Here is a 25,525-nt window from a genome sequence, read left to right as displayed (position 1 = left end):
TGTTAGGTCGATGTTTTTTCATCGATTGGATTGTGGGAAGTTCCACTGCCGTGCGCCCAGGTACATAGAAATTTAGTACAAATGTGCCTACAAGGTGAACCATCCCACCTTGTAGGCACATACTTGGTGCGTTACTATCTCCGGGCTCGAAACGCCATAGTGTCACAAAGCGCGGTGGGTGATTCCAAGACGGGTCTATGGTACTAGGTGAGGCCGTTTCGTCACTAAGTTGGTTAAGGGAGCGGTATATGAAAACAGTACGGAAGAAAGCAGAAGGGGATTTTTTTCCTTGAAGTGTGAAAGAGACAGACTGATCACGAGCGAGCTTGGGCACAAGCGTATTGTGTTTTGTTTACACACGAAACACAGTAGACTTCCAAGATGGCTGAAGAGTGGTTTTAGCAAGTTGGCCCACCTTAGGATATACTTCTACGGGCCTTGAGTCAACCCTGATCATTGAAATAGATGGAACATTTGGAAAATGAACTGCCACAATTGTGAAGCAAAACATTAGACAATTTTTTTCCACACAATGACAGCAGTAACAAAAACAAAAAGGATTTTTTCATAGATCATTGATAGAATTGCTAGATAACTCAAAACTCGAGCCTCGATACAGGTAGTTAATATAGATCATAACCACAGTGACTTAATTGTTGAAGCTAAACTTCATATTATTGGTATCAATTATAGATTCTCAGTTTGCGAAGGTCATAAGTCCCATAACAAAGAAAGTGGAATCAAACAAGAGTAAAGAAAAAAAAAATCATTTCGTTGTGTATTGCTCATTATCGAAGAACATTAGGCTGATATATTTTGATTGAGCAGGATAGTGCGATGAACAAAAGCCCAATTTGGGGCGAACTTCCAGCCCTCGTTATTACCAATGTATTTCAGTACATGAGTTATCACGACCGTTTACAGGCATCCTCCGTCTGTTGGCACTGGCGTTCCGTTTTATTCCAGCCGAGGTGAGGTTTTTTTTTGTTGACTCCTTTCACCTGCAATTCGGTATGAATTTTTATTTATTATCACTTTAAAATTCCTGCGACGTAATTTCTATTTTGCTTTTTCTTTGTACCCGTGCGTATAATTTATGGAGTAAAAGTAAATGCTTTCTTCATAATCACATCAAAATTTCTTCGGATATTTTTTCTGTAATCTATAGGTTCTTCAAAGGAGTTCATTTCAATGTGGCACGTGAAAATAACAACAAGAACAACTTTTTTCTACAATCACTTGCGCACATCATCAATGAAGCGAAAATTTCCTTCGATTCCTGCAATTTGTATGATGTTGAATTGACTACAGAAATTCTTTACAAGTAAGTCACATCCGGTGTCATTAAAGTCTGTCTCAAAGAGGCAAATCTATATTTCAGGTTGAGCAAAAGCTCGTGTCTTGTGAGCCTGTCATTGCGTCCGAGATATGCCACCCTGGTAACACCGGGACGTTTCTATTCAGAGGAAGAATGGAATTATATTTATAAGTATAGATGAATATTTGCCATATAATTAATACTGTGAACTACTCGATTTATGTATTTTTCCGTTGAAGGCTATTCGTTGAACCCATTAAAAGTTTGTTGGGTCGGCAGAATCCACCACTGGAGAAGTTAGACTTGGGATGTTCGGAAATACTATCTCTGCATGCTGCTGATCTTTTGACCGTAAGTATCGGCGTATTAGGTATATTTTAGTGTGTTTGTGGAGGATTAAACGTGGGTTTTTGAAGATTAATTATGTCATTTGAGATCCAATCGAGTGTTAGAATCTCCTGCGATGTATTAAGTGTATGTTTGAAGATGTATTTTCAAAATTTTTATACTGAAATTATTGTTTAAAAAACTTATAAATAAGTGCCGTAACTTCGTCTAACTCTGCGAACTTTCTGGTTTTTCGCGTTTATTATCACCCAGTATTTCAACGAAAAATTTTGAAATGTTTTTAAAAAAATAAAAGCAAATTTGACAAATATTTGTTCCTGTTAGCAATAACGCTGAGACGCAACGAGTTTGTGTAAAAGTGTTTAAAGCAAATAAAAGAGAATTCATAACGCACAGAATTTGGGTCCTAATGTTCTGTTCACTTTCCTTACTAAGCGCAGGATGAAACAAGAACAACTTCCGGAAAGAAATATATGCGTTATTCCCGTCAGCAGCTTGTTCTGGCCATGGAGATGACAAGAAAAAGTATTTAAGTAAAGTAAAACGCAGAGCAGCAAAATATCAAGGAATCTCGGAAAGTATTCTCCGTGCACAACTGAAATTGAATGGCAACGTGAAACTTTTGAAGATGTCCGTGGCATATTTTTTTAAAAACCATTAAAAGGGAGAACACTTTCAAGGGGGGTGATCCTGGATATAGGTGGTTGAATAGTTTTCTAAGACGCCATCCCGACATCAAGCAAAGAATTCCAAGTGAGCTTCCTAAACAGCGAAATTGTGTTACCGAGCATAAAAGCCGGGAGTGGTTCCAAGAGGTAGATGATCACGTCCGACAAGCAGATATGAGCAACGTTTTAGAAGATTCTATACGAGTGTTCAACATAGACGAACCTAAGATTTGTCCCAGCAAAAGAAGTGGTTGTGGCACCAGCTGCGCACACTTTATTGCACAGAATACATGAACGTAAAAGCTTAAAAGCAAAATTTCATTTATGATTTTCATTTTTAAAACATGATTATTTCACCTGAAAATCCATAATCAATTTCGCCACTCAATGAAAGTACGCGAAGCTCAATGCCGATAACGCGAATATACTCTCCAAAATTTGAATCCGAATTGGATTCCGATTCCAATAATACGACAGCAAAAGCAGCAAGGTCTACAAGGTCTGCGCTCTACAAAGCCACCAAAGCAGCCCATCGGTTCTTTTTTTTGGGTCACCGCAACTATCTACTGAAGAGTTTATTTTGGAAAGGTCGATGCATTCCAAAATAATATTCTAAGTAATAAAAAGCGTTGTTCCTATGTCGCCGGACAAGCCGGAAGAGAGCTTGTGAATTCAGGAGTTTGTTCGGAATTTTCGATGATAATGTTTGAATTACAAAGAATTTTTATTGTCCTAATCCACTCTTCTTTGACTTAAAAAAGGGTAACTTAGAAAATTAACCCTCCTCTGCCCAAATATTCATGGTTGACGTAAGTGTCAACTGTGTTTCTCAATTGAATTAAAATTTAAAAAATCACAAAACCCCTCCGGCCCACCATCATTAATATTTGTTAAATAAAGACTGATTATTCTATATGAATTGTTCACAGTCCTGATGATTCAGCCAAAAACATGGAAAAGCGTTTTCCATTACTGTGCGGTGTTGGCGGTTACGTCAACCATGCATAATCGGGCAGTCCTGTACTCGCGCGAAAAATCATAACTCGTATACTCGCTCACCATGTCGCAGACCGTTCGTGTCTCTGAAGTATTGCTATTAGACTCCCCCTCCCCTTTCGTGGACAAGCGTGGACATTTTCATACCCCTCCCCCCGTTGTCTACGTGAACATTTTTTTCCTATTACAATTACATTAGAATAATTGAGGAAATAAGTAAATTGCGCATAAATTGAATTTTAATTCTATTTAAGTTTCAAATTTTACTAGCTGCACCCTGCAACGCTTATATAAAGGCTATCTGGTTGCCAACACGGAAACGCGCAATATACAGTTGAACAATCCACATCCGAATATAAAGCACACGATTCCAAAAATTGATCTTGAGCAACACATTCAATACTAGAAAGTTAATTTACGTTTACAGCCTTATTTCTAAATTGTGCTTATTCCAACTGGAAATCTTAAAACTTCCTGAGGTGTTGGCAGTAGCATTGTATTTTTGAAGTGGTGTTATAATATGAGCTCCATCAGTGCCAATCTTTCGGAGTTTTTGAAACGCACACAAACAAACGAAATGAATTTTGGGAGCACAAATTGGACCAATCGAAACGAGGCACATAGTGCGTTTGAACAATGCTTGACATTTCACAATTATTATTCGATTGTTCGCACATGTTCGGTGCATAGAATTTCATTTTACCCCCTGTGATAATTCGTGACATGGAATAAAAACGTCTTGTCGTTTAGTCGGCCGTAATTCAAGTGAAAGAGTTTATTGAATATACTCTCAGATGAGCTCATCCTTAAGTTAGTGTTAGTATTCAACGTATTAGTAATGCCCGATTACAAAATTCAAAAATCGGAGCCTATGCAGCAGACGGGATTATAGCATATATTACATCTCCCCCTCAAATGAAGAATATAAACAAAATCCTTAACCTACTATGTACACTTAAAAACTAACAATTTTATGTATTTGAGGAGATGTAATAATTTCAATTGAAAATTCAGGAATCTAGTTCAACAAATCAAATTTGTGCAAGTCAAAGAAATCTAAATTGGATCTCACTAGTGTTTATTCTTCAGTTGTTCACTTTTCCTAACTTCGCGTTGGCATCCAGAGTGAGAACATTCGGAATTTGTTTTGACTTCACACGAAGACTGCTTATTGTTACCCATACTAACATGACCACTCACGTTCCGATCCGACACACAATCTGGATTAAGTGATTGACGATTGGTTATTTTTTTTAAGTGATGCTTATTTCTCCGATAAGCGATATGATTGAAGCCTCGAGCCAAGTACCATTTTTGTCTAAATAAGCCATCTTATCTCCCACCGCAAGTTCACCTCTGCCCTTGCTGTTTCTATCATAGTAGGGTTTCTGTTGCCTAGAATGTTTAATTCGTAACTCGCGACTAGAACTATTTACTTTTGGGATCAGTAAGTTGTTGGAAGCAGGTAAGTATGTGTTGCATCTACGACTCATGAATAACTCAGCAGGGGAAGCTTTTAAACTTTTCAGGGGTGTGTTCCTATACTCTAATAGAGCTTTTCGAAAATCGATATTAGATTCTTTTGATTTTCGTAGTATATTTTTAGCGATGTGCACATACTTTTCAGCAAGACCATTTGATTTGGGGTAGTGTGGACTAGATGTTATTAGATCAAATTCGAATTCTTTCGAGAAGCTTCTAAATTCTTTGGACCCAAATGGCATATTATCTGCTATAACTGCTCGTGGATGTCCATGAGTGGCAAAAAAATCAATTAGTTTGTCAATAATTGAGGATGCTGTTTTGTTATTCAATTTAATAATATCAAGCCATTTCGAAAAATAATCCACAACTACTAAGAAAGGTTTGCCTTCAAAGTCAAGCAAATCCATTCCAAGCTTATGATAAGGAATTTCAGGAATTTCATGCTGAATTAACGGTTCCTTGATGTTCTGTTTTGAATATTTTGAACATAATTTACACTCACTTATTTTGTTTTCCACGTCTGTCGACAAGCCAGGCCAGAAAAATAGTTCTCTGGCTCTCGCTTTGGTTTTTTCAATCCCGAAATGACCAATATGTAGCCAGTTCAATACAGTCTGGCGAAGGCTCAATGGCACAAATATTCTATCGTTCATGAAAACGATATTGTCTTCAACACATAAATCATTTTTGTACTTCCAAAGGTATCTGATATTCTGATGGAGAGCTTTTCTATTCTTAGGCCAGCCCTTGTGGTAAATTTCTAAAAATTTCCCAAGTGTGGGATCATTTTGTGTAGCAACAGAAAACTGTTGTTTCCTATTGTCACTGATATTCAATGTGTGAACGTATCCAGTGAGATCCTCTTCGATCTCATCTGGATCTATTGTTTTCTTGAAGAAACGAGAAAGTACATCTGCAATGTACATATATTTTCCTGGTAAATAGTTTAATTTCAAATCGCAAGGAAGTAACTTAATTCAAAGGCGTTGCAGTCTAGAAGAAGGAATAGCACACAACGGTTTATCCATTATAGCAACTAGAGGTTTATGATCACTTTCTACTGAAAACTGTCTACCATAAACGTAGTTATGAAATTTTTTACATCCAAACACAATCGACAACATCTCTTTTTCAATTTGTGCATACCGTTGCTCTGCATCGTTCAAACTTCGTGATGAGAACGCTACAGGGTTTCCGTCCTGCAGAAGGCAGGCTCCTAGGCCGAATTGAGAAGCATCACACTGAAGTTTTATTGGTTTTTTGTCATCAAATGCACATAGATAGGGAGATTCTTTTATCAAATGTTTAATTTTATCAAGACAATTCTCATGAGTTTTAGTCCAAGAAAAAAGACAATTCTTCTTCAATAATTCCCGCAATGGCTTTGATAGCTCTGCCAAATTGGGAATAAATGTTCTTATGTAGTTAATCATACCTAGTATTTTTTGCAATTCAAGCTTACTCGATGGTGCCTTAATTTCCTGAAGGTCATCCAAACGTCCTTGATCCGGGCGAAACCCGTTTACTGAAATTTCATGACCCAAATAACAAACCTTTTTAACGCGGTATTGTAGCTTTTTCGCTTTGAATTTGATGTTTCTTTCTCGATCTCTCCTGATAACTTCCATCATTATACGATCATGTTGTTGAATATTATCAGCAAAAATAAGAAGATCGTCAATATAGACAAAAACACCATCAATATCCGCGAAATTTTCTTCATTGAATTTTTGGAAAATTTCAGGAGAAATCGATAAACCGAATGGTAATCGATTGTAGCGATACACTCCATAAGGGGTGTTAAAAGAGCATAGAAAGCTCGATTTCATGTCCAATTTTATCTGAAAAAATCCATCTTTAAGATCTAGTACCGACAATATTTGTTTGTTAGCTAATTTGATCCTCAAGTCATCGATGGTTGGAATCAAATAAGGTTCTTTCAGAAGAACCTTGTTCAAATCACGGGGATTCAAACAAAGTCTTCAGACTTATCGGGCTTTTCTACAAAAGTCAAATTAGAAATCCATTCCGTGGGTTCATCAACAGGTGAAATAATGTTGTTCTCACATAAACGTTCAAGTTCCAGTTTCAACTTGTCCAATAAAGCGAACGCAACTCGACGAGGAGGTTTAGCAGAAGGGGTGGCTCGAGGATCTATTTTTCAACCGATACTGCTGTTTGAAACAACCGATACCTGTAAAAACATCTGAATTCTTTTCTACGAATTTTTCTGCAGTGTTATGCGACTGAATACCGAAAACACGTTTTATTAATCCCAATTCAACACAACTCTTCAGGCCCAGTATTGGATTTACATCTAGATCGACAATTACAAATTCCAAATCATGCATAACGCCACGGGACAACACTTGCAGTGTTTTCTTACCAAGTGGCTGAATTTTCGACGACGTCCCGAATCCTTGCAGAACAATAGAAACATCTTCGAGTTCAGTCACTCCAATCTTCGAAAGAACCCATGCCGGAAGCACATTGACATCCGCGCCTGTGTCAAGCTTGAAGGACACATCCATATTGCCGATCTTGATAACCTCACGCCAGGGAGATCCAATGTTGGATTCTAGCACATCCATATAGCAAAGTGATAACTCTCCAGCATGTTTGGTCTGAGAACGGTTTCTACAGACAGAACTAAAATGATTCTGCCGGCCGCATGCCGAGCAGGTTTTCCCGTATGCTGGACATTTGCCTTTTATATGGTCATAACCACAATAGCTGCAATTAGAAAGACTGACTTTAGCATTGGGCTTGGCGAATTTCTTATTACTATTAGTATTAGTATTCTGGTTAGTACACTTTTGTGAGCTGTTGACTTTCGGCCGGTTTTGAAATTCATTTCTATTTTTACTTATCCTTTTCCCCGTGGAACCCCCCTTTCTGCAGACCAGATCCACACGTCCCGAAGTTCCTGGTTCCCCGTGGCTCATGATTTTCGCCTGATCTCTCCGTTGTTCCTCGATTTTGCAGGCTTCAATGGTTTTCCCCAAAGTCAATTCCTTGGCGTCCTTCGCCATCAGCTTGTCCGCAAACGATCGATCGTGCAATCCAAAGACAATTTGGTCCCTCAATAAACTGTCTCGCAGGTTCCCGTACTCGCAAGTCTTCACAAGCGTTGTGATTTCCCGTAGAAAATCGTCGAATTTCTCGCCCTCAAGTTGCCGACGATGGGTGAACATAAATCGTTCGAAGAGCACGTTTTTTTTTCTATCCGCAATAGTCATCGAAAGCTCCCATAACCTCATCGAAATCGTCCTTATTGTCCGGGTGGAGCGGTAAAATGTTGAATACATCCATCCCTTCGGAACCGATGACCGATAGTAAAATTGCTACTTTTACATCGTTTTCGCATCTTTCATGGCCGGCGCCCTTCATCCAGTATTCGAAGGCTTGCTTGAATTTCATCCAATTCGCGTGGATGCTGCCAGAAGTTTGCAATGGCGACGGCGGAGGCAGAGTTAGTGGCCGCAATGCTTTGACCTCAGAGCGTCCCGAGATCGGCGAGTCCGAGGATTTAAGCTTTCCTCTCGTCATCTCACTTAACACAATTCACCAAAATTAACAAGGTGATCACTTTTCGAGTACGTACTTCTAAAACTATCTCCAATGGCGGTTTTGCTACAGCGCCATGTGCTAATTCGTGACAAGGAATAAAAACGTCTTGTCGTTTAGCCGGCCGTAATTCAAGTGAAAGAGTTTATTGAATATACTCTCAGATGAGCTCATCCTTAAGTTAGTGTTAGTATTCAACGTATTAGTAATGCCCGATTACAAAATTCAAAAATCGGAGCCTATGCAGCAGACGGGATTATAGCATATATTACACACTCCCTACATCTTCTGGTTACACGTAGTCCTACGTCAAAAAAGAAAAGATAAAGTCAGGAAAAGTCAGGAAAAGATAATAGTAGGAAGCATGCACTGATATCTAAAGGTCTGCACTTGACAAAAGGATTGAAGAGTAAAGGGTCAACATTTCTAAGCGATTTCGGAAGCTGTTGCTTCGATATCAATGATTACTTGAAGATCAAAAATACAACATTTTCAAGCTGCAAATTTCTAATTTAAAGATATCGTACGTACATATTTTTAGTTTGATGTATGTTGTAGACAAAAAACATAAAAAATATATAAAAATAAAACTTTCTTGGACTATTTTCAAAGTTTCCATAGATTTAAAAAATATATTTCCAACAATAATCCAATCAACCACATTATTTCGTTTCCATTTGATTCATAGAAAATTTCATTAGAACCTTTTACTAGAGAGGTATCCACTATTTAATAAAATAATGAACGCACAGCAAGTCGGTGGTCAAAACAGCTCATTGACCACTACGAACTTGGAAATATTCTATGTAGGTACCAGTAGTTGCTTTGACGAATGCATTACTTTGTAACGGAGTTACACCTAAAATTCACATTCGATGTCGCGTATTGCTCCTTTATTTTTGTCGAGTATATGGACCTGATCACGAACATCACTGTCACTAACGCTTTCACGTCACTTACACTTCACTTAATCTTTTTGTGTCTATCATCATTGGGCCTTATTCCCGAATACACTACACGTGAAAACAATGTGTAGTGAGTAAAACCTTATTCCGGAATACACGCCACTGTAAACATTTGGTAGAATTCATTATCAATACACCGAGTTCATCCACCGATGTTATTCTGGTTTACACTTCACGCTCTCTTTTGTGTAAACAGTCATACACTCTCCCGAAAAGTTGGTATATATGACGAGCTTTTTGGTAAATATTACCAATATTTAGTAAATGTTTGCAATACGAATTCATCGTACATATTACGCGATATGATGTCAAATCGGCCAGTATAACCCAGTATAAGCTGAGAGAGAGGAGCCAGCTGAATGACAGATAGTTTGTTTTCTTCTTATTCTTTTTACGCATTCTTATCAAGAAAATTCAAATCGGACAATTTCAATCAAGAAAGTTGTTGTCATTCATTTATAAGAAAAGTGTTCAAACTTGACGTGAACCCTTGTTTGTGAGTACACTTGTGCGTTTTTATCTCCGATTTGATTTTTGACGTAGTACTATATCTAACAGTAATATATGGGGATAAAAAATTTGAACACTGATCATGTAGTACATAATAAAATATGTACCAGGTCAGCCCACATCATGGCTTCCAGCAACATCGGCTCATTCGAACAAGTTTTGTTTTACCTTTGGTAATTTCGATATAGTTGTCTAAAAGAATTATTTCGATGATTTTCGAAATAGAAGAAAATATCCGAAATAATAAGCAAACTGATTTTTATGATTTGCTTGCCGGTGGAGATTTTGCGAATTTATGGGTGTTTTGGGCTCATTTATGACTTTTTCCGATCGTTCATTCAATTTTCGCGAATTCTTTCATTCTTTCACTGGTTCCAGTTTGATTTATTGCTGCAAGCTCAGTGAATGCAATATGGGCGATGATTATATATTCTCCCATGCAATTTGCAATATGCAGCGTATGTGGAATATATAAAATAAGTGCAAATCTCCTAATGAAAAGAGTCAGCATTGATTTCTCCCAGGTGCAATTTTGTTTGGGTCCGAAGGAAATAATAATAGGTTGACTCAAAATGATGCTGTGTCTGCATTCTTAATAGGCAGTGATCACGATTCGGATGAAGATGAGAGTTATACTACCAGTCTCTCGGCGTCTTTGCCGTTATATTCTTACCCATCGTTGGTGGACCATTCATATACAAATTTCAAATTTGACATGCAGGTCGCTAATCAAGGTTGTATCACTGAAGGTCCAATCGAATTGACTGATAGTGAAGGTGAACCAATCAGTATTGTCCACAAAACTGAAAGGTTCAAGAGTCTTTCTCTCCTTTGTATGTGATATAATTTGTATACCATTTCCAATAGACAACATATCTGTCGCTTCCAATCAGTCTACATAAGTGTTGCGTTCACTCTGCCCTCCCTCACAACACCCACTTCCCGTTTGTGAAATTGTTGAGTGAACATCGTTTATGCGAGTGTCAAGCAGGAATGAATTGTCTTTCTCAAGATTCATTGTACCCCTAATGAGTTCTCGAAAAATGTAAATGTATTTCGCCATATCAATCTTAAGCAGCGATAATATGATCCAACCGCTGTTAAATTATAATTGAGTGGTTTTCCGTGCTGGCACCTGCTTATATAAAGATTTTTGTGATTTCAATAGCTTGCTTTCAAAGCAATTTTTGAACTATGCAAACAAGTTTTTGAATCAATAAGTAACACACATATAACACGTAGACATTTTTCTTTCGAATGAAGTGGTTATCATACCATTTCTTTCAATCGGCAAAGAGGTATTATTGCTCAACATCCTGTTTCTCCAATGTAACACTCTCGTTCTCGAAGCTTTGAACTTACACCCCAGTATAGAAATGAAAGATGAAGTCCGACGTCAACATTATTTTCTCATAAAATGTCTTGCAAAAATGTCATGTTAAAATTTTCTACATATTTCAATACCTTCCCTTGGTTCACCGTGACAGGTTCGCGCTAGAGGTGGGCAAAACGGTTCACTTTAATGAACCGTTCAGTGACCAACCGTTCACTTAAGTGAACTAGTTCTTTTGAGCAGTTCACTCACTCTTTTGTACAGTGGCGGGATATGTCGGGATATATTTGTTAGAAATAACTTAGCACAATAGAAAATCAAACTTTGATTTTGAAATTTTAATTTTGTTTGAATCGTTATTCATTATTTTCAGCCTAAACTAGCATTGTGCTGCTTTGCTTACGATGTATTGCAATAAATGCTATAGCAAAACTGTACCCAAACCGCGAACGTCCATCTCAAAATTATCGAGCACAATATGATATAATATAAAACATATTTCATATTAGCGACGCGAATTTTACTGTTTAACAAGACTGTTTAAATCAACTTTCAGCTTTCAACTATATTTTATAAGTGAGGTAGATTGGCAAAACAACTTACTGAAATATTTACCCTGAACTCCAAAGTATGAAATTTGATAAATAATTTAACAATCCAATTTAAAACCATCGTATCCTGAACGCAACATAAAAATACGCAACAAGCGTTTTTTATGAAGCGACAATACCGACATATTATTTTTGTTGTTTCATGGGACTATCGTTTGTTTTCATTCGTTAATTTGAGAATTATTTACCTTGCAGCACCATTCATCTATCACTCGTTCGTTTTCTTTCCTCTTACGCACCGCTTACCGTACACAGTTCGTTCTGAACTGCATGCACAGTTCTGCCAGCGGTCAGTTCGTTCTGAACTGTATACACAGTTCAGTTGGCGGTCAGTTCGTTCTGAACTGTATTATCAGTTCATCATTCACCGTACACAGTTCGTTCTGAACTGGGTATACAGTTCATATGAACTGTTGCCCAGCAAAAAAGAACGGCAGTTCGTTCACTCTTTTGGGTGAACTCGTTCTTTTGATCAGTTCATGAACGGTTTGCCCATCTCTAGTTCGCGCTGACATAAGGGCGATCACAACAAACGCGAGCTGGCTCCTCTCTCTCAGAGTATAAGCAGTTGGTTCAACGTTCGTTTAACATATACAACATGCTATGTTAACCCTACCTTTATGCATATATTATTATGAATTGATTGAGCTTTTGTATGCATCTTTATTCATTCATTGAACTATCTAAACTATCGACATCTGGTCCTGCTTCGATTGGGTCTGATCCATGGCTACAAATTAGGAAAAAATACACAGTTATTACTATGAATAGCTACGACAGACTACTCAATTCTCACCATTATCCTCTCCCAGAACCAGCTTGTCATTACATCTCAGCCAAACATATTCGGGAGATATCATGAAACTGACAAAACCCAGATGGCATTAAGTGAAGCTAGCTTTATGCCCCGTTGCAACATTGACTTGACGCGCAAGATACGGAACCTGCGTCGTGACGAATCCGGAAAACATCTAATTGATTGAACCACCGATCACAATCGTTTGCAAAACGTTTATGAAGTTGTCCTTGACCGAATCCAACAGGTAGAACTAGGACTCGACAGGGCTCGTTTTTGTGTATCGAAGTACCCAGATTCCTTACTATTGAAGTAATGTCTTCGCATTCTCCCGCAGCAGACGAGCACAAATCATTGCTATCCAATATGTATAAATATCAATTAAATAACATAAATTGAATTGATTTTCACGAATATTACTTACCTATCCCGAATCTGAGTTGATACGACCTTCTTCTGTGAAGAAATCAATATCGGAAAGTAGTGCCTTGCAACTCAATTAACAACTCGGTAATTAGGCTAATAGCGATTTCGTTTTTGTTCAGTTTCAACCCCAGTGCCGCACTAACTGCTGTCAAAACGTTTTTTTATTCACTCAGTTTCGCACTCAGTGTCGCACTAGTTCGCCCCGAAAACTGTTAGTTTCGTACTGAGATGTTTCACGGGTTGGCACTCGGGTTCACCAATACAACTATACTGAACTGTCAAGTTCCGAATATTATTTTGGAAAATCTAAAAATAAAGACTATGAAAACGGAAAACCTGCTGCTTTTGCTTTTGTATTATTGGAAGCGTAATCCAATTCGGATTCTGATTTTGAAGAGTATATTCGAGTAGACGGCATTAAGCTACGTGTGCTTTCATTGGGAGGTGAAAATGATGGATATTCAGGTGGAATAAATTTCAAAATCAAAATTATGAATGAAAATTTACTTTAACGTATCGAATATTTATTTTATGTGATTAAATAAGAGGATTTTTCCGATATCGCAGAAACATATTGAACGAAAACTGTGTCTAATGATGATTTTATATTATAATAGTAATTATTTGTGGAACAAACAGGAAATGCATCGACAAATGGTTAAGTGAGTGTCAGAACTACATGTGTTAGGTAATCGAACAATATGAAGTACAAATTTTCATTCAAACTTTTATATGTTTACACTGCACTTGGCCCTTCTGATCTGATGGAGAACAATTTACCTCCCAAGCACTAATATCACCACCAAACGTCGACACTGTACATTTGCCGTCGTAAATATAAACAAATCAGACTATATAACGTACACCAACAAACCAACGCATTCGTGAAACTGAAAACGTTTTTTTATTGCAGAGTCAGTTTGGCACTGACTCAGTTTTAAAAACAAATTCGCTATAATAAAGTTATTTTCTTCGCGGTTGCCAGTAATGACAATCGTAAAAGTTACTAACACCGCGAAGTAAAATGAATCAATTGTTGGTAGGGATGTGTATTGCATCTGACATTAATTTTACAAACAATTGGTAATATTTACAGAAAATATGTACATTCTACTGTTTGAATTACAAAAGATTTGGAAGCTTTTTTTAGTAATCCATTTTCTGGGTGTATCGACACAACTCGAGGATAAACAAAACAAAATACTACTGACGTTTCTATTATGGTGGGTATAGACTAGTGATATATTCATGTGAAAAAATAGGATGTGATTTATAGAAATCTCATCAACCGTTTACACTTACGCGAACTTACATGCTGAATATATTCATATTTTCGGTGAATTTATTCACCTGAAGTAGAACTGTATCCAACTTTAGTGATTTCTCACCAAAGAGAAATTCACCAGCGTTTACATATGCCTGAATTTATTCTATTCATAGTGGTTATATATACCTCGAAGAACTGTATCATATATATTCTCACCCGTTTACATCTATTTTCGTGTGAATAAATCCATCTATAGCTATAGATCTACCAAATGTAAACGCGCCATTAGAAACGACATCGGAAATGAACACAGGGTCATTTTGGTATCCACTCCACATTCTACACGAAGTTCATTTTTACACTTCACGATCGGTGGAAACGCAAAAAAGTGAAGTGAGATGTAAGCGTAGTGGAAACGTAAGTGTAAGTGGATACGGGAATAAGGCCCATTGTCACGGACAGTTGCGTGTAGAAATAAACTCCGTGAAGTGAAAGAGTTCATTCCCGTTTATAAGAGACATGTCAGTTGCATGATTTCGAGCGTTTGAACGTTATGTCGGTTGCATAATTTTGGACGTTTGAACGTTATATTAGGTAAAATTAATAAGTGTATGAGATAATATTCCATTTAATTGAACGTATGTTTTAGAATGACAAGTTTGCGATTATACCTCGATAATTCGGTATTTCAATGCCAACTATTCGGACTCATTCCAACTCCGAAAAAAAAGTCCCAGAGTGCCGATTTTTGGCAAAAAATTTTTTCGAGGTGACACTAGATCTCGACGTTTCATGCAATTTTATGACATCTGGCATCAATTTTTTTTTCGAAAACCCCGATTTCCTTTACTCCCCCCTTGAGTGATTTTTCGATTTTTCGCCACTCTCCCTTAATTCCGATAGAGCTAATATTTTGTATAGGGTGTTTTTTCGAGGTGGTGAACATTTTTTATGGGGTAACTTTTTGAAATTCGAGATGACCGTTTACATTGGCACCCTATTGGACATCAATTTGGACATCTGTCTATCTATATACAGTCAATCGCAAAATTGAGTATACAACTCGTGCTGGTTTGTTATTGTTAGGTTTTTCGGGGTTAAAAAATAAATCATTAAATACGACTTATATTCATCGTAAAATCGAACCATTTTACTCTCATGTAGTGATAAGAAAAAAAAAAAAAAATGGTCACATTTCTACTTCATGTTTAAAATACAAACGAAAAATCTTCAATTAAGACGTTGCAAAATTGAGTGTACAGTTCTAGTTTTTCTTAAAACTAAAATTGAAATCATTTCAATAGATAACAAAAATCAATCCCCTTGAATTTGATGTGACCCCCTTCCCCACCCCCATTTTGGCGTCCAGCACTTCCTGCAAGCACCGAAGCGAGATTTTTGGTCACTGTAGACGAAAGTACTTCCCAAATCTCCGTAATCGTCGTTTTGAGTTCTGCTTCGTTCCCTGAATTTTGATGGATGGATGGTTCTTTATTTTCCACCATATATACTCAATAGTGTTCAAGTTCGGTGATTTCGGAGGTGTTTTGAGTTGATTGGGACATAATAGAGCAGGTATTCCAGCACCACGAAGTCAGTTTGCTTCGGGTCATTATTCTGTTGAAAGTAGTAATCACGATGCAGACCGAATTTCTGAACGGGAGACTGCAGGTTACGTTTCAGGAAGATTAATTAAGCCATCATGTCCATCACCATGGTTCCAGTTCCAGAAGCGCCATCGTACCATGCATCATTTGACTACCGCCGCCGTGTTTTACTGTGGTAACCAAATGCTGAATCTGAAGCACCGATCCTGGGTTCCTCTACGCCATCTGTTTTCCATTCGATTCAAAGATATTGGTTTTCGGCTCATCCGTATAAAAGACCTTGTTCCAGAACTTCTTAGGTCTGTTAACATAGCAAACTGTAGTCGGTTTCTGCCATAGAAATGAAACACAAAATTCTGCATAACTCGAGAACTAATCAAGCAAACAGAACCAAATATGGCATGTGGAGGTTTTAGGAGACAAAAAACGTTTCTTAAGTGGTTGCATAAAAATAATACACATACTCCAGCCATACATGACGATTGAAAATTTTCGGAAAACTCGGAAGGAAAATGGAAAAATTCGAAAAATTCAATTTGCATGTCTTTTACAATTACATATTGACTAGCGTTGTTAGTCCATTCGATGCTTGCGGTAACGAAATTGATCTTCGTTCGAAAGTTAAAATGGATTTTAATGTGATAAAACGCATTCCTATATCGTCTTCTATCTTTATTAATAAAAATGGATCGCTGTGTTGATAAGAGCAAAACTCGAGAAAGGAATTGTCTGATTTAGGGCTGTCTTCATTCTATCATATTTTCTGTATCAAACATTTATTCTATGTCACGGAGAAACATGTTATTTGAAAGTGGATGAAAAATCTTGCACGAGAATTGTGTCTGAAAATAATCTGATATTATAATGTCTAGTTTTGGTAGAAGTACTGAAATTTTATAGTAAAAAATAATTTTAAAGGGTAGATTAGAAGATCAATCAATGAACAGTTCTGCTATTGGACCCATGAAAGTGCGCTTAGTAAGAAAACGTGGGTGTTATAACGAAAAATAAATTTTGAGTGGGACGAAGTTTGCTGGGTCAACTAGATACCTATATAATTGGGACTTAAGTCATTTCCATGCAATTGGAAGTAGATTCGCTGCTAAAAATACATGGCCCGTTCAGGAACATGGGAAGGTCGCTTTAGGGCCACCATTTTTGAAGGTGTCGAAAAATGAGGATTCCTATTTGGCCTCTGTTATACCCTTTCTAGCACTCATGAACCACACCGACCAGTATAAAACAGTTCAAGAGTTGTAGTATTCGTCTCAATGCCGAAGTTGCCAAAAAACGAAAATTTTATGTGATGAATGGCCATTGCACCAAGGCCACCTTCTCCTACTTATCAGCTTCAATCAATTCCCTTTCTTTTTTCTTCTAAAACTATCGATACAATCATGCTTGAAAACTATACTATCAAAGCTGAGATCTTGCGGTGTCCGGAAATAGTTATGTGTCACAAATCACTCCGCACTGCTAAAGAAGACATGGTTGTATTGAGAAGAATGTTTCATGACAGCCAGAAAGCTAAGAAGGACTAACTAGCGCGTGACTAGCTTCATAATGATATTTGGCTTTGCCCCGAATTCTGAATCTGAGCTTGATGAATCTTTGTAAGCTATACTTTGTCGTTGGGTTCGTCTTTGAGAATTGCTACAAAGAGGCTAATGGATCTGAATGACAGATTTTGGAATGAAGAAGAGAAGGAGGCGGTGGATCGCAAATCGGGGGTAATGTTCTCGAGATGTTCTCAAGCATCAGAGATAAATCTTGAAATTTTATCTGGGATGCGAAGGACTGGTTTTAAAGCTTATGAAGTTTATGATTTTGGACGTATCAGTGGAGCCCCAGCAGACTTAGCACTGAAACAATTTTGTTAGCAACAAAAGCAACAAATTTGCTCACTATGATCCGAAAAATGATCGACTGTAACATTTCTATAAAGGATAGCTTTACAGAACTTTTTACCAAAAAATGTCTTGTCACTCGTCTTTCTTCTCTTTCCGATTCTCTCGTGTGGAAACCCCAATGTTGAGAGTGTTTTTCTATAAATATCAAATGTTTTTATGAAAACTGTTTCCAGTACTGCACCCCACTAAACCTTTTGTATTTCATAAATCGATTCTAAAATCATGCCAAAACCAACTCGAACTGCTGGGTCGCGGTATTTATCCATAAACAGAAAACCATTGTCATTAAGATTTCTTTTTCAGAGCTGCCCACGTCCCCAGTTTCTGCGCCAGCTTGGCTTCGCCTCGGTCAAGCAGGATCCGAGTCACTATGCACTCAGCATGATTGAGTCCAATTTGTTCGAGAAGTGCAACGCCCTGCAGTATCTTTCGCTCGACTATGACATCATGTGTGATGATTTTCTGCAAACACTACAACTGCTGCCACTTCGGCGTTTGGTGATCCATGTGCACGGCGTAGACGAGGAACATCCGGGCTTGTCGGAGGCAGCCTGGGCCAGTTTTCGTGCAACAAATTCATTAGCGGAGCTGCACTTAACGCTCGTGTGCGCCTACGAGGCGGTAGATATCCTGCACAGTCATATCCTGAGTCCGTCAATGCCGTTGACTCATCTGAAGGTGTTATTTTGTGAGAGGGTAAGCCGTTAAGACTGTTGCTACAAACGGCCACATTATAATGTCTATGTTATTTTCAGATTAATTGTGACGCTTTGGAATATCTTTCCCGCTATTATAAGGAAACGTTGAAGAGCATGATCTGGGTCGATTCGATGGTATGTTAAAAAATCAGATTTTATATGTAAATTAATAAGTATTCTTCTCATTTAGCGCATTCAGGAGTATCGCAACATTATGGAATTGGTACTGCGGACCGAGCAGGATCCACTGGTAATGATGGCCTGGCGATGCAAAAAACTTGAAGAGATTGTTATTCACGGTTATGTGCTAGATCCACATAATCTGGTCGGAATATCACGCTTACGAGGCAAGGAACTGAAGGTGCTAGAAGTGTCTCGTATTGATCTGTCGATACCGTCAGTCATGATGACACCGTTCATAGAGGTACTGTTCAAATTTACTATCATCTACACATACACATTTGTTCACTTGTTAATATTGCAGGAAATTAGTACTCAACTAGGCCAAAAATGGGCTCCACTGGATCCAAAAACATTACCCGCCGCTCTAGGGTTCTATCCGGTGTCGGATGATGTACGCGATCAGCATATTTTGAAATATATACGTCACAACATTTCGCCATAAAACCGTAAGTACTTGATGGAATGCGATCCGATCGTCAGTTCAAAGCCGAACGGGAGCTACGAAAACTTTGTTTCGAGAAATACAAAAAAATTAGAACACTGTCTCAGCTAATACAGTGAAATCATGCTTATTGAAAGTAGAGGAAAAAATCAAGTTTATATTGGAACACCGTATTTCATAGGAGCATTATATTTTGAACACATTTGTGCAAATCAGTGCGGTAGGCACCAACCTTATATTCCTCTCATGAAATTAGCAGTTCGAGAACAGGAGAGCACGCATCAAAGGGTTGCAATGTTGGCCTGCTTCGATCATACGAATAGTGCAATTTAAGAACGCTGTGTCAACACTGCGAGCGTATTGTCGGTTAGGCTGAATGTTTAAGAACCACCATTTAGTGATAGGAAATGGCCGAAAGGTGCCAACGCTATATTATAGTTTAGAACGATTTGAGATTTGTTGGCGTAAATTAGCAGAAAGAGACGATCTTAGACCGAGTGTTCAGAGTGATTGAGAAACGAAACGATAAACGGCAAATATTTACAACAAACAAACACAAACACACACACGCGAACGGGCACGTCCCGCTAATATAAGAAGATAACAACGGATCTGTGATTTATTTTTTTGCGGTTACATTATTTATTCGTTATTTTTCGAATTGATTAGTTTTGTTTTTTGGTATGTATACTAGCTCGAAAAATATATAGATGTATTTTGTTCTCCGTGATAATATTTATTGGTTACTAAGTTTAGAAGAATTGCATCAATTTAAGATAAGATGAAATGGTTCATTGGTTTCAACGACAAAAGAAGCGCACACCTAAGTCTTTGTGGTCGTTTGTCTGCTCTCAGCCATCACCCATGCTAATCTTATATTTTACTCAACCAAGTATCAGTTTATGCTTTTCCTAAACGAAGATTGATATCTAGTGAACCTGTGCACGAATCATATAAAAGATTTGCATAAATATCTCTCGTTATTTGAATAATCGCATAGGTGTCTTAATAATAAGGCATCATTACATAAAAGTCAGGAGTCCTTTACATAGTTTATAGGCCTGGGGCTGCAGATTCTGGACTACGCTGCTTATTTACCAGTTCAAAACCCAATCGATAATGTCGAGATATGTAGAGTGATCGTACGAAAAATAGATGCAGCTAACAAGCAGTATGGGAGCTTTATGGAGCTTAAACTACCTAGATTCAAAGTTCCCGAATAGTTGTTTGAATTGATTATAAACTTGATTATAAACATGTTGTAACTCGTGGGAAATGTGCTGTTAATTTCGTAAAGGAGTGATAATTTCCTATCTAGTTCTATAATAGGTGGCTCTCAGCCACAATTGAAAAAAACTATAATCAAAAACCTGGACTGCATGCTGAGGGACTACTTCGAAAGATAGCACACGAAGGAGAGTTCTAGAATATATTTTTTTATAAAAAAAAGCACATTTAGAAGATACATATCTAAAGTTCACAAAGAATTGAATGAATCTTATTCATCTTCTTCTTTTACTTGGCTTTGAGAGGGTTTAAACTTTTCAGTTCATTCGCCTCTAAATGTTCATCTTCCATAATATTTCAAATTATGTATCATTGTTCTTTCAAGTAAAAATAATTCCGACCAGTACGACACACATGTCCAAATTAAATACGACCGCAAAGGGTTAACATGCAATTGTGTATCTATATAAGGATTCTCATTCTTTTGACATTTTTATACAATTTTGGTACATAGTCATAATTTGCAGCTAGAGTATACATTTTGCATGATTTTTATTAAATAAAAAAAATTCTCTGACACCGAAACTTGAGCAAATTACACATTTATTGCTTCAATGGCAAAAGTGTCTCATATTCAACGGATAATAAATATAAAATTATGTATTGATTATACTTCATATGACTTACTATTGGAGACTGTTTCGAAAGATTTCACACGAAGACGAATTATAAAATATAATTTTTAATTAAAAACGTCACATTGAAACACATTGTTAAGTTAATACATATACATAGTTCACAAAAAAATTTAAAAAAAATCTTTTTTCATAATTTTGCATGTATCACTGTATTTTTAAGGAAAAATAATTCCGACCAATACGATACCCATGTCCAATTTTAATACGACCGCAAAGGGTTAAGTTCAATGGTGATAGATAAAGGAAGACTTCGTACGTACGTACATTACATGAACGTACATTATGTGGATAGAAACACATGGAGCAAGAAAGTGTTATTGAAAATGGTATCACCAAAATGGTAAGAATTCAAATATGAAATTGTCGCAAAGACATTTTTCACCGAACATCAAGCAATTATGGAGAGATATTTTCGCTAATTCAAAGCGCCATTTCCGCTGGAAAAGCCGCTGATGTGACCGTACCGAAATGCGTGAGTTTCCGATTTTACAATGATGCTCTACATCCTTTGAAGTGATTGGATCTTATTCACAACATTGTTTCGCCGATGAACCCGGTCCATAGCTGCAGTTTTGCAACTTTTGCAACGTGTTCAACGATTCTTGCCAAATCCTGCTCCACCTGGTTCACCTCGTTCGCTGGGTGAAGAGGAACTTGTTTCCACCGGACTCGATGTGAACACCATCTTTGCAGGGCTGCTGTTCGCCAATCTTGCAACATGTTACGCCCACCGCGCTCGTCCAGACTTGGCTTTTTTTTTTCTCTCTCCTTCTCCATACTCCGTTTTCCTGTACACCACCGTATATTGCTCTGAGCAATCGACATTCGAATACACAAAGTGCTTTTGAGTCATCTTCCTGCATTGTCCATGCTTCTTGCACATAGAGAACAACCGGTCGAATCAGAGATTTGTACATGGTACACTTCGTAGGTGTCGGAGTTTGTTGGACCTTAAGGATTTACGAAGCCCATAGTAGGCTTGATTTCCAATGACTATGCTGTCGGTCTACGCATAGTTGTCCCATGTTACGTTTCGACAATTTTCACGTTTCTTCATAAAACGATGTTTTAATGCCTAGTCTTCCGGAAAAACACAAAAAAAGTTATAGTTTGTCCCCAGCTTAAAAAAAACAACATCAAGCTTAATTGTTTCATGTTGATATTGTATTCATAACTGTCCCACCATATATTTTTGTAGATGAATATCAAATAAATCGGTCCAAGTACAAGAATTTTATGACACGCATTCAGCAGGGCTCTTGTACTAATTTCTGGTTTAGAAGAACGAACTAATTCTTAAACAAATAAAATAAAAGTTTAACAGAACACGTGTATACCTTGTTAGCGAATGCCTAAGAACAACGAGATTTATATTCTGCTAAGTATTGCAGGTCACTCCCTTCTTCATAAAACGATGTTTTTATGCATAATCTTTCGGAAAATCACAAAAAAAAGTTATTGTTTGTTCCCAGTATTTCAAAAAACAACATCAAGTTCAATTGTCCCAGAGAGACGAATGAACTCTCAGAGTTTAAAGTCTCTTTAATTCAATACCATTACCAATTGTCCCATGTTGATATTCTAGGCATAACTGTCCAACCATGAATTTTTAGGCCATAACCAAGATTGGTTGATTCAAATGATGGGATCTTTTCACATTTCATTAAACAATAGTTCTCTGTTTGTAAAGAAACCAAGTGTATTGCTAATTCGAAATGCTTCAAGCTTCTAGTAGACAAATATGCTAGAAAACTTTGAATCCGTTTTTCTCAGTTGCTGATTTTGGAACTATGCGCAAAACGGCACTATGCGTCTTCGAATTTCACGCCTGTTGTTGTTGTCAGTTGTTATCAACGAACCAAGGTAGACAAATTTCTCTACATAAGACCAATCAGCTCTGCTTCGTGTTTCAGTCGGGTATACCAGTCCGCTACCGTCGCATGTGTTCTTCCGATTATGGCCACGCAGTCGGCGAGGCAGATAAACTGACTAGACTTGTTCAAAATCGTTCCTCGCATGTTGAAGCCCACACTCCGCATAGCACCTTCCAGCGCCACGATGAAGAGCAAACAGGAGAGTCAATCGCCTTGTCGAAGTTCCCCGTGAGTCTCAGACAATTCTGACAGATCGTCTGAGTTCCGCACACCGTTCATCATTGTCATCAGTTTTGACAGCTTTCGGGGGAGGCGTGTTCGTCCATGATTCTCCAAAGCTGTCGTCGGTCGATTGTATCGTATGTGACTTTGAAGTCGACGAAATGTGGTGAGTGGGGACTTGGGGACCTGATACTTCCGGTACTTTTGGAGAATCTGCCGCAATACAGATATCTAGTCCGTCGTCGAGCAAACGGACATGAATCCAGCCAGATAACTTCCCATAAATCTACTTACTATTGGCAATAGACGGGACGGCGGAAGAGGATCTGAGACAGAATTTTGTAGGCGCCATTGAGGATCGTGATTGCACGGTAGTTTCCATATCCAGCTTGTCATCTTTATTGTAGATGGGGCCGATCACACCATCATTCCACTCCTCCGGACATTTTTTTTCCACTACGTATGGGCATGTTCTTGGAAGTGGATAGGTCTTAGGCTGTGGCTGCAGGCTGTGCTGATAACGCGAATTTATGAGCTGTAGGAAAGTGTGGCTGCAGCTCAGCTAATTTGGAACGTGCTGATTTAGAATGAAGGAAAGACCATTTACTTTACGCTTTATGGTAGGCCAGATCTCGTAGAGCACATAACAAATATGCGCCTACTGGTGCGATCCGGTAGTACCACGTCACTCGGGGTTTTGGGGGGGGGGGGGGTTAGCCAAAGGGATGGAGAGGGGAAAGGGAGGGTGGTTGGAAGTTTCGGATTTTGGATATCGAATAACAGCGCATGTTGCGCTGGGATACTGTTGTTCTTCCTAATGCTCGGTAGGGTCCTCGTCGGTGGTGTTTCCTAGGCCCCTTGCGGCCTTCCCTCCAAGGATGTTATATTGAAAAAATTCAACACGATGTTGAGAGTACCACAACGCTTCTGCGTCCATGGCCTGATTGAGAGTGTTTTATTTCAGAAAATATCGTTCTTTTATACACGTTTTCTTCCTATATTTCCTAGTGAACGAGGCGTTATCTCACGCTAGAAAGGCGTAGTTAAGGAAATCGGAAATCATGATTATACTATACCTATTCTCAGACGAAGAGAAGATTATTTATTCGCACGCAGGCGTGATATCTTCCCTTTCCGTTTATTTATTTATTATTATTCCCTCTTCGAGTTTCTCGCGACCTTCGTAATCGTTTTATTGCACTTTAGGATTCCTCCCGTCCTTCGGTATTTACAATCGGAGATAAGCTCCGATGCAATAAAACGACCTACGGCGGTGATCTTTGTTTATCTTTCATCCTTTGTTTGTGATAGAGCACGTTCTAATCACACACTCTATGTCTATGTCATGATCCACGCTCTAAATTCATGATCCGCTCGGCGACATAGGCCGTTTTCGTTGATTCGCGGGTGGATACTGAACTTACCAATTACCGGTCTGAACTCCTCTTCCTCTTGGCCGACCGAGCATTCAAATAACCGATGACGATGACACCTTCCAGCGCTTCTTTCTTCTTATATGGCACTAACGTTCCTAGAGGAACTCCGCCGTCTCAACGTAGTATTACTTGCGTCATTTTCATTAGTACTTGAGATTTCTATGCCAAATAGCACGCCTTGAATGCATTCTGAGTGGCAAGCTCTAGAATACGCGTGACCACAGTGCAAGTCAGAGGAAATTTCTTTGAAGAAAAATTTCCCCGACCAGAACGGGAATCGAACCCGAACCCCCGGCATGTTAGGTTTGACGCTAACCACTCGGCCACGGGAGCACCTACCTTCCAGCGCTAAGATGTTAAAATTGCGAGCTCTCAATATTTCCGAAAGTATTCGGAAAATCGCAAGAAGGCTGAGAGACTCTTTCCAGAGTTCCAATCTCTAGTCCATGTTCTTTGCGTGGATCTAGTCCGAATATCCTGTCTCGAATTTCCTTGTGAATTTTCCTGTTCGTTTCATTTTTACGGATGACTTGCAAGGCCTGCACTAACCCCCAGTCTCGCCGGAGGACCACCGTTAACAGCTCGGCATGGTAAACAGACGTTCGGATAGTGAACCCCCCTTCCCTGTCAGCATACGACCAAGATCTCACCGTGGTTGGATACACACGCGTGAGTTTTCGTAGGTGTAATTATGATTCATGAATCACTTGTCCTGTAAGGTAGTTCGTCTACCGCGGTGCAAGCTGGGTGGCCCCAAATGAACTTCAACAAAGCGTCCGTGCGTCTGCTCACCATGAAGGTGCGGCTCAAATGTCCTTTGGTATGAAAGTGACCCCGTTGGCTTCGTACCACTCCAAACATCCTTTGAATAGTGGCACGAAGCTAGATCCGGCCGAAAGATTCAAGGGCCCTCGTTAGGGTGCCAATGAAAATGATCA

The 25,525-nt window shown here is 38.5% G+C and overlaps 1 protein-coding gene across 1 annotated transcript; it reads left to right on the top strand.

Annotated features, from left to right (window-relative positions):
- The first annotated feature begins 464 nt into the window (after positions 1-464).
- LOC129771509 (F-box only protein 33) lies at positions 465-23,841 on the top strand. The gene is made up of 9 exons (XM_055775242.1): positions 465-619; positions 694-971; positions 1,169-1,324; positions 1,382-1,489; positions 1,558-1,669; positions 18,111-18,503; positions 18,563-18,640; positions 18,696-18,929; positions 18,990-23,841. Exons 2-9 carry the CDS (start codon positions 838-840, stop codon positions 19,128-19,130), a joined length of 1,356 nt encoding a protein of 451 aa, XP_055631217.1. The 5' UTR covers positions 465-619; positions 694-837; the 3' UTR covers positions 19,131-23,841.
- The last annotated feature ends 1,684 nt before the right edge of the window (positions 23,842-25,525 follow it).

The sequence above is a fragment of the Toxorhynchites rutilus genome, chromosome 2 (assembly GCF_029784135.1).
Source record: "Toxorhynchites rutilus septentrionalis strain SRP chromosome 2, ASM2978413v1, whole genome shotgun sequence".
NCBI classification, from domain to species: Eukaryota; Metazoa; Arthropoda; class Insecta; order Diptera; family Culicidae; genus Toxorhynchites; species Toxorhynchites rutilus.
This window is presented reverse-complemented; position numbering and strand designations above follow the sequence as displayed.